This window comes from Gadus chalcogrammus, chromosome 21 (genome assembly GCF_026213295.1).
Source record: "Gadus chalcogrammus isolate NIFS_2021 chromosome 21, NIFS_Gcha_1.0, whole genome shotgun sequence".
Lineage (NCBI taxonomy): Eukaryota > Metazoa > Chordata > Actinopteri > Gadiformes > Gadidae > Gadus > Gadus chalcogrammus.
The window spans coordinates 7,839,014-7,849,036 of NC_079432.1; the positions used below are offsets into that span (position 1 = coordinate 7,839,014).

At 42.9% G+C, this 10,023-nt stretch overlaps 1 protein-coding gene across 1 annotated transcript in view; it reads left to right on the top strand.

Annotated features, from left to right (window-relative positions):
• Positions 1–9,099, top strand: part of nlrp12l (NLR family pyrin domain containing 12-like) — a 10,092-nt gene extending 993 nt beyond the window's left edge. Inside the window, exons 2-17 of the mRNA XM_056580940.1 lie at positions 735–935; positions 1,061–1,159; positions 1,251–1,402; positions 1,658–3,407; positions 3,560–3,727; positions 4,006–4,164; positions 4,310–4,483; positions 4,934–4,999; positions 5,278–5,436; positions 5,582–5,755; positions 6,206–6,271; positions 6,550–6,708; positions 6,854–7,027; positions 7,491–7,640; positions 8,112–8,158; positions 8,250–9,099. Coding sequence (XP_056436915.1) covers positions 868–935; positions 1,061–1,159; positions 1,251–1,402; positions 1,658–3,407; positions 3,560–3,727; positions 4,006–4,164; positions 4,310–4,483; positions 4,934–4,999; positions 5,278–5,436; positions 5,582–5,755; positions 6,206–6,271; positions 6,550–6,708; positions 6,854–7,027; positions 7,491–7,640; positions 8,112–8,158; positions 8,250–8,791 — 4,107 coding nt within the window. The 5' untranslated portion in view covers positions 735–867 and the 3' untranslated portion in view covers positions 8,792–9,099. The remainder of the gene's footprint in view (positions 1–734; positions 936–1,060; positions 1,160–1,250; positions 1,403–1,657; positions 3,408–3,559; positions 3,728–4,005; positions 4,165–4,309; positions 4,484–4,933; positions 5,000–5,277; positions 5,437–5,581; positions 5,756–6,205; positions 6,272–6,549; positions 6,709–6,853; positions 7,028–7,490; positions 7,641–8,111; positions 8,159–8,249) is intronic.
• The last annotated feature ends 924 nt before the right edge of the window (positions 9,100–10,023 follow it).

Sequence of the window (10,023 nt, forward strand, 5' to 3'; positions counted from 1 at the left end):
TGAAACTCATTGAGATTGTGAATCTTAACCAGATATCATTGATAGGCGGATGATGAAACGTAATTTTAATCTTTAGTGGTTTCGTTGTTTCAGGCTAGGTATGACTCAGACAGTGGTAAAAGTTCATCAAGTGGTTTATTACGGGTCCGGACCCAGGCCATTGTCCAACCTATCTGGACCCAGACCAATAACGGCTGAATTATTACATTTTGACGGAGTGGTTGTAGTTTTACTGGATAAAGTTATTTTGTAGCCATTACTGGCCTTGTTTAGCAGCCCGTGAATCTCCTCAGGGACCAATTATCGTTGATCATCTCACATGATGCTTCTAAGCCAATCTCTGTTCAAAAGCGGTATGTCTCATATATTCCGAGACCTTGGTGATTGTATATGTTGACCATGATAGGCTCTACATAGAGCTGCCAGCAGCAAGAAAGAGATAATGGATGTCAAAGCTGGTCAAATGTGACAATGTGTTGAGTTGTTAAAACAATTTGTTGAGACTGTTAAAATGTGAAACTAAAAACTCTAGCAATTATCTTATTTTATTTTATTATTCTAAATTAAGAATTCTATCTTAAGATGCACATGTTTTCAGAGCTCTAGCTGTTAGGCCTTTTATTAGGTGAGCGCTCTATGCAGCGCTCAACTATTGGTAGTTGAGTCCTGCATGCAGCGCTCAACTATTATTCTTCTTAAGTTTTATGCTTTCTTTCTTCATTATTATTCTCTAGAAACTTTGGGACCTATCTCCTTCCATAATTTTTCAGCAAGAGACTCCATTCCAATCTGGACCTCTTAGAATTTTTATTGAATGCCCCTGTAATATACCTAAAGCAGTCCTGTCATCTGAGCGTGTCTATCAAGATGGCTGAATCCATCGTACCTAGTGAAAATGTCCTAAGGACTGGCAGTACCCCGTCTCCACAAGAAAGGTATGTAAATATATATGTATTCTTCAATGATTTATCACAGTTATCCCTTATTCCTTGTTTCCATATAGGTAAAAAAAATGTTTTTGGTTTCCCTTTGTATCTCACCGGTGTTGTTAAAAATGCAGTTTGGAGAAAACACAGGAAATCAACTTCCTGCCCATGACCAGTGGCCGGTCCTCAGACTCTCATGACTTAAGGGGAACAGAAGACTCCACTGACCAAAGGTTGTAAATCTTGGAAACACGAACCCATTGGTTTTAGTTTGTAACATTGTATCAGTGATGATAGGACATCGTATCTTGTGTGATGCCTTAGGACGGAGGGATCCGAACCGTCTGTGATCAGCCGTGTCTCCATGAAGAGTGACCATTCAATGGATGTTCCGCTAAAATTCAAGAATAATGTTCGCAACAAAAAAGAATTAAGCAGTGCCTTGGATCGGAAGTTAGTGGATACCGAAGAATATAGTAAGACGATTTGTTTGTGACTCATCTTGTTTTGAATGCTCAACAGCCTAAATCTAAATTTCAAAGTTGCTTCCACTCTAGGCTAACTAGGCTAACTCTGCTTTTAGTTTTTTTTAAGTTTGAATATAAAGCAAAGATAAAAATATTTAGTATATAGATATACTGCATGATGCAGGACACACATCGCCAGTTTTTTTGTGTAAAACCTTTTATGTATAATATATAACTATTTATTGACCCGTTATGTTGCCTCAGGTGAAGTTGCTGTTAACAGCCAAAGTGCATATAAAAGCTTTCTAAAGAGGAAGCTTCAAAATGTGCACGAGAGCATCGGCGGGCAGCTGGGGATTGCACGCCTTTTCCAGGAAGCCTACACAGAGCTCTACATTGTGGAGGGGGACTGCACGCAGGTCAACATGGAACATGAGGTCAGGCAAATGGAGGTGTGTACCAGGAAGTTACAGGCAGCCCCGGAAAAGGTGGTCAAGTGTGAGGACATGTTCAAACCCCCGTCTGGACAAGAGAGGCAAACGAGAGTGGTGTTGACAAAAGGACTGGCTGGCATTGGCAAGACATACTCTGTGCAGAAGTTAATGTTGGACTGGGCTGAAGACAAAGCTTGCTCGGACATTGGCTTTCTGTTGTCTCTGCAATTCAGAGAGTTAAACCGCATGAGGGATGAGCAACTGAGTTTGTTCGAACTCTTGAAGCGTTTTCATATGATGATTGAAGACGAAGACTTGCGTAACCTTGACAAGTACAGTGTCGTTATTGTATTCGATGGCCTGGATGAATGCAGACTGCCCCTGGACTTCCAGAAGAACTCCCCATGGACTGACATGGCCAAAGCAACATCAGTGGATGTGCTGCTGACCAACCTCATCAAAGGGGATCTGTTGCCCAGTGCCTCTGTGTGGATAACATCCCGACCTGCTGCAGCAAACAAGATCCCTCCTGGTTGCGTTGATGTGGTTACAGAGATACGTGGGTTCCTCGACCCACAGAAGGAGGTGTATTTCAGAAGAAGGTTTAGTGATGAAAACTTGGCCACCAGAGCCATCTCGCATGTCAAATCCGCAAGAAGCCTCTACATCATGTGTCACATCCCTCTCTTTTGTTGGATCATGGCCACAGTCCTGGAGGACATGTTGGACCAAAATGAGACGAGAGAGATTCCCAAGACTCTGACTGAGATGTACATCCGCTTCCTGGAGATTCAAACTCGAACAACGGCCTCAAAGTATGGAGATGCTGATAGCAGTCAGATCATTCTGACTCTGGGGAAAGTAGCCTTCATACAGTTGGAGAAAGGCCATCTCATTTTCTATGAGGAGGATTTGGTTGAGTGCGGCATCGATGTGAACAAGGCCTCTGTGTACTCAGGAGTGTTCACCCAGATCTTTAAAGAGGAACACGGACATTGCAGCAACAAAGTCTTCTGCTTTGTCCACTTGAGCATTCAGGAGTTTCTAGCTGCAGTATACAAAACTGAGTTGAACAGCCGTCCACCTGGCTTCTTCCATGGTTTCTTTTCTTGGTTTAGAAACCATGACATTTACCAGCGCAGTGTTGACGACGCCCTTCAGACCAGCGATGGACACTTGGACCTCTACCTCCGCTTCCTCCTGGGACTATCCCTGGAGACCAACTGGAGTTCCCTTCAGAGCCTGCTGGAAGCAGGTCAGGCTGGAATCAGGTCAGGGAACAGGGAGAAGATATGTAAATATATCAAAAAGAAGATTGGGGAGAGCGCTTCCTCCGAAAGATGTATCAATATGTTTTATTGCCTGAATGAGCTCCACGACGACTCGCTGGTTGAAGAGGTTAAAAAATTCCTTAACTCGAAAGACAAAGACAAACGTTCTCCTGCACAGTGGTCTGCCTTGGTGTTTGTGTTGCTCACATCAGAGAACAATCTGGATGAGATTGATCTGAAGCAATACTCTGCGTCAGAAGAGGGACTTCTGAGGCTACTGCCAGTGGTCAAAACCTGCAAAAATGCTCGGTAATATTAGTTATTAGTCAACCATTATGTAGTAAAGTTGTTATATATACATTTACATAAATTATATAATACAACAAATACATTAACAAGACTATTCTTCTCGTACTGGTTAAACCACTGTTGGTGTCCACTGCTCCCCCGGTCTGTTGAAGGTTGAACCAGTGCAACCTCACAGCCAGCTCCTGTGAAGCTCTACGCAGCGCGCTGAGCTGCTCAACGCTGACAGAGCTGGATCTGAGTCACAACAGTCTGCAGGACTCGGGAGCCGAGGTGCTCTTTGGTGAAATGAGGAGTCCACGCTGTAAGCTGGAGGTGTTGAGGTTTGTTTGAGTTTATGAGTGTTTCCTGCAGGAAGTATGTATAACCAGCAGTGTGTACTCAGTTATGAATGTTGTCACTGTTCAACGCATACATGCGAGTGTCAATTAAAATATGTAAATATGCAGTTCAACGAATACATATCTCTGATTGGCTGAGCCTCAACAACATTAAAGTCATATCATCTACTCTGACACAATGGAAATAACTAGCCTATCGTTGTTTACTTTGCAGCATGATATGGTTAAGGATTAAAACAGTCTCTGTTGGTTCTCTACAGGCTCTCAGGGTGTTTGCTCACACAGCAGAGCTGTGGTGCTCTGGCCTTGGCCCTGACTTCCACTACTTCACTCAGAGAGCTGGACCTCAGTATTAATGACCTGGAGGACTCTGGCCTCCAACAGATCTCTCCTGGCCTGGCCAGACTCCACAAGCTGAGGTTACTTTAAATAAATGTTATTTATTTTAATGTTATTTGTTTCAAACATGATCTTTAAACATCTTCTTATTCAATAATTTGTGTTATTGCTTTTCACAGTCCTGCTTTAGATCATATATAAAACAACATGTCATCATTTCCCTAGCATGAGCCAATGCAGTTTGAGCCATGTGTGCTGTGAGGCGCTGTCCTCAGCACTCAGCCAGACCCAGTGCGCCCTGAGAGAGCTGGACCTGAGCAACAACCACCTGCAGGATCAAGGAGTGAAGCTGCTCTCGTGGGGACTCCAGATTGTGAGCTGCCAACTGAGGATATTGAGGTCAGAGATGCTGACTTCATATTAGTACTGACATTTCACGCGTCTGTGTGTTATGTTCAATAATCAGATCTAAATATAGAAGTAGAAAACAAATATATATTAAATCAGATTTGATCTCATCCTATTGTCCATGAGCCTGGATAGCTCAGCGTTACACTTTGAATTCTATCCCATTGTAATTAATCATTGATGAACAACTGAAGTAAAGGATGATTGATTCTCATTTTTGAAGTGTGCAATCCCTTGAAATTACCATTACAATCATCATGTTTGGGAGATACCTGGCATATACTCTTAAATAATCCTGATTATTAACCAAACTGGAACAATGAACAAAAGCTTGTTTCACATTGATTTGAAAGATTTAAATAAAAGCAAACATAACTGGCATCCATGTTGTTTGTCGGTAACAACTGACTTGAGGGAGTCTACTGTACCCTCTTTATGCAGTCTGCAGGTCTCGGGAGGCGAGGTGCTCTTTGGTGAAATGAGGAGTTGTAAGCTGGAGGTGTTGAGGTTTGTTTGAGTTTATGAGTGTTTCCTGCAGGAAGTATGTATAACCAGCAGTGTGTACTCAGTTATGAATGTTGTCACTGTTCAACGCATACATGCGAGTGTCAATTAAAATATGTAAATATGCCGTTCAACGAATACATATCTCTGATTGGCTGAGCCTCAACAACATTAAAGTCATATCATCTACTCTGACACAATGGAAATAACTAGCCTATCGTTGTTTACTTTGCAGCATGATATGGTTAAGGATTAAAACAGTCTCTGTTGGTTCTCTACAGGCTCTCAGGGTGTTTGCTCACACAGCAGAGCTGTGGTGCTCTGGCCTTGGCCCTGACTTCCACTACTTCACTCAGAGAGCTGGACCTCAGTATTAATGACCTGGAGGACTCTGGCCTCCAACAGATCTCTCCTGGCCTGGCCAGACTCCACAAGCTGAGGTTACTTTAAATAAATGTTATTTATTTTAATGTTATTTGTTTCAAACATGATCTTTAAACATCTTCTTATTCAATAATTTGTGTTATTGCTTTTCACAGTCCTGCTTTAGATCATATATAAAACAACATGTCATCATTTCCCTAGCATGAGCCAATGCAGTTTGAGCCATGTGTGCTGTGAGGCGCTGTCCTCAGCACTCAGCCAGACCCAGTGCGCCCTGAGAGAGCTGGACCTGAGCAACAACCACCTGCAGGATCAAGGAGTGAAGCTGCTCTCGTGGGGACTCCAGATTGTGAGCTGCCAACTGAGGATATTGAGGTCAGAGATGCTGACTTCATATTAGTACTGACATTTCACGCGTCTGTGTGTTATGTTCAATAATCAGATCTAAATATAGAAGTAGAAAACAAATATATATTAAATCAGATTTGATCTCATCCTATTGTCCATGAGCCTGGATAGCTCAGCGTTACACTTTGAATTCTATCCCATTGTAATTAATCATTGATGAACAACTGAAGTAAAGGATGATTGATTCTCATTTTTGAAGTGTGCAATCCCTTGAAATTACCATTACAATCATCATGTTTGGGAGATACCTGGCATATACTCTTAAATAATCCTGATTATTAACCAAACTGGAACAATGAACAAAAGCTTGTTTCACATTGATTTGAAAGATTTAAATAAAAGCAAACATAACTGGCATCCATGTTGTTTGTCGGTAACAACTGACTTGAGGGAGTCTACTGTACCCTCTTTATGCAGTCTGCAGGTCTCGGGAGGCGAGGTGCTCTTTGGTGAAATGAGGAGTTGTAAGCTGGAGGTGTTGAGGTTTGTTTGAGTTTATGAGTGTTTCCTGCAGGAAGTATGTATAACCAGCAGTGTGTACTCAGTTATGAATGTTGTCACTGTTCAACGCATACATGCGAGTGTCAATTAAAATATGTAAATATGCCGTTCAACGAATACATATCTCTGATTGGCTGAGCCTCAACAACATTAAAGTCATATCATCTACTCTGACACAATGGAAATAACTAGCCTATCGTTGTTTACTTTGCAGCATGATATGGTTAAGGATTAAAACAGTCTCTGTTGGTTCTCTACAGGCTCTCAGGGTGTTTGCTCACACAGCAGAGCTGTGGTGCTCTGGCCTTGGCCCTGACTTCCACTACTTCACTCAGAGAGCTGGACCTCAGTATTAATGACCTGGAGGACTCTGGCCTCCAACAGATCTCTCCTGGCCTGGCCAGACTCCACAAGCTGAGGTTACTTTAAATAAATGTTATTTATTTTAATGTTATTTGTTTCAAACATGATCTTTAAACATCTTCGTATTAAATAATTTGTGTTATTGCTTTTCACAGTCCTGCTTTAGATCATATATAAAACAACATGTCATCATTTCCCTAGCATGAGCCAATGCAGTTTGAGCCATGCGTGCTGTGAGGCGCTGTCCTCAGCACTCAGCCAGCCCCACTCCGCCCTGAGAGAGCTGGACCTGAGCAACAACCACCTGCAGGATCAGGGAGTGACGCTGCTCTCGTCGGGACTCCAGAGTGTGAGCTGCCAACTGAGGATATTGAGGTCAGAGATGCTGACTTCATATTAGTACTGACATTTCACGCGTCTGTGTGTTATGTTCAATAATCAGATGTAAATATAGAAGTAGAAAACAAATATAGATTAAATCAGATTTGATCTCATCCTATTGTCCATGAGCCTGGATAGCTCAGCGTTACACTTCTTGAATTCTATCCCATTGTAATTAATCATTGATGAACAACTGAAGTAAAGGATGATTGATTATCATTTTTGAAGTGTGCAATCCCTTGAAATTACCATTACAATCATCATGTTTGGGAGATACCTGGCATATACTCTTAAATAATCCTGATAGGTTTTAGAGACTAAACCAAACTGGAACAATGAACAAAAGCTTGTTTCACATTGATTTCAAAGATTTAAATAAAAGCAAACATAACTGGCATCCATGTTGTTTGTCGGTAACAACTGACTTGAGGGAGTCTACTGTACCCTCTTTATGCAGGCTGTCTGGTTGTGGGGTCTCAGGGGAAGGCTGTGATTCCTTGGCTCATGTCCTGACCTGTAAGCAGTCCAAACTGGCCGAGCTGGACCTCAGCTATAATCATCTGGACGGACGGAAGCTGTCGGGGGCCAAACCAACCATGAAACTTGAGTAATTACATTACGTTTATTAATTTTCGTGAGGCAAGTACAAGTACTGTTCTGCCGTGTGAACTGAGTGAGCCGTTTGCCACTTACCTCGGCCCCTGGAGTGATCGGCTGGCGCTCAGACATTTTACGATCCGTGTACATATAGTTGAGATGACCCTATCTGAGGCATTTTTTTGTCCATGCGTTTTTATTGGGAGGGTACAAAAGGACCCTCAATATCTTATTTGCAGAGCAATGGTGCTCTAACGGGACATGCATACATTGCACAGACCTAATTTCCTGCGGGAAATCAGTCAGTGTTAAACGTTCAAATTCGGGTTTCAATAAAAAGTGTAACAGTATGTAATTATTCCATTCATTAAGACCAACAAAATGGGAGTTGCTTCGTGATTATAGATTTGACCAGGCATTGACATTAGGTGATGATTATATGGATCCAATGTCTTTAAACATTAAAACTGTTTCTTCCCAGTGTGGATCATTGTGCAGAATACAGGCTCCAACCTGGACTCCTAAAATGTGAGCACTTTGTGTGTTTGTGTGTCTTTCAAATTCTTGACAAAAACATCCACATTGGGAATGCAAATGTGTATGCCTCCACCTTCCCCAGACGCCTGCAAGGTTACTATGGACCCGCACACAGCGCACCAGAATCTGGTCGTCTCCGACGACCACAGGACGACAACCTGGAAGCGACAGGCCCAGTCGCTGACTGACGTCGACCGAGCCGAGCGCTTCGACTCCCGACGACAGGTGCTGTGTGAGCAAGGACTGACAGGAGGGCGGAGCTACTGGGAGGCGGAGATAACGAGAGAGGTCGATTTAGGAGTGGCGTACAGAAGGCTGAAGAGGAAAGGCGAGGATGGGACCTTAATAGGAGAAAGCAACTCATGGGGGATGTTCCGCTCCGACACGAATTACACCGTCCGTCACGATGGCACGTCCCACTCACTGCCCATCACCCCGACCGCTTCGGAAAGAGTCGGGATGTATCTCGACTGGGCCAAAGGCACGCTGTCCTTCTACAGCGTCTACTCTGACCGACACACACACCTTTACACTTTCCAGGCCACGTTCACCGACCCCCTCTACCCCGCATTCGGGTTTGGTGTTAATGCGGTGGTTCATCTGCCTCAGATTCAGGCAGAGTGAGTGAGGAACTCTCATTAAACCTGAGGTCAAAGGCGATCAAGAGATTCACCCATTGGGGGGGCATCGACAATACGGCGCACGTCATGAAAATTCGGTATACAAGCATTGCAAAAATAAATAAAAGTACACCTACTTTTGGACAGAGTTTTACTTTTGACTGACTACTGTAGAAACAGATAGTCAATATATTGTGCCGTCTCAAGTAATCCTCTAGAATGAATCCATTATTAAAACAATGTTTTGGGCTGTTTTAATTTTTTATACTTAGTTTCGTAAGTGTGTCAACTGTACTGAGTAAATAAATGTTATTAAGTGCTTGTATTGTTTGTGTGCGTGTGTCAGAGAAAAAAACGACAACTAACAGAAAGCCTAGTCCCTGCAACAAATTTGTATGAGTGAACCTATTCCAATGTTTCCAAATTCAGCATCACAGGGCTGGCTTCATAAATGAATAAGTAATTTTAGGTACTCCTTCTGCTGGGGAGCCAATCATTTTGGAGAAGGAAACTGGATGGGTTCAGACCAGAGGCAGCAGCCGCATCAGACCATCCCCCACTTGGATCAATTTTCCTTTCTGAGGTGACAATATAAGAAAGATGTAGTTATCCATCATTAAAACAAATCATACGTTTCTCATGCTGTGCATGTCATCACTTATCCACCAACCTCCTGTGTAAAGCAGACCCTGCTGCTGCCTCTTAACCCGCGCCCTTGACTGTAATCTGCAGTGCTGTTGTTCGAACCCGAGCCCCAACATACTGCTGATCTCTCTTGGAATAACAAATGGGTCGAGGAAAGACAGGAGCGCAGAGTACTTTGACTTTTTTAATGGCCCTGTTGCTGAGCCACTTTTCTTTCCTGCCTCATTTCAACTCATTTGAGGTAGGTGTCCCCCAGGCCCTTCAGCTTCTTGCAGCATTCCTCCTCTCAAAAGAAACAAACATAGATTGTGACATTCAAACTGAATTGTTGAATACTAACGGTTTGTGCAAACTTGGTTTATAGTAATAGCTGGAATAAAGTAAGAAAAAGTAATTTCCAAAACTTAGCAGGTAGCCCAACTTCATCGCTTACCGTCCTCCATGCCCTTGCCTTGATTGAACAGTCTTTATTTATTTATTTTGCCGTGTTATCATACAGCTCCACACAGGGACGCGGGAAGTCAGTCCGAGGGGGGGGTGCTGAGAGAGAATCTATATAATGACGTCATAATAAATGCTGCGCAACATCCA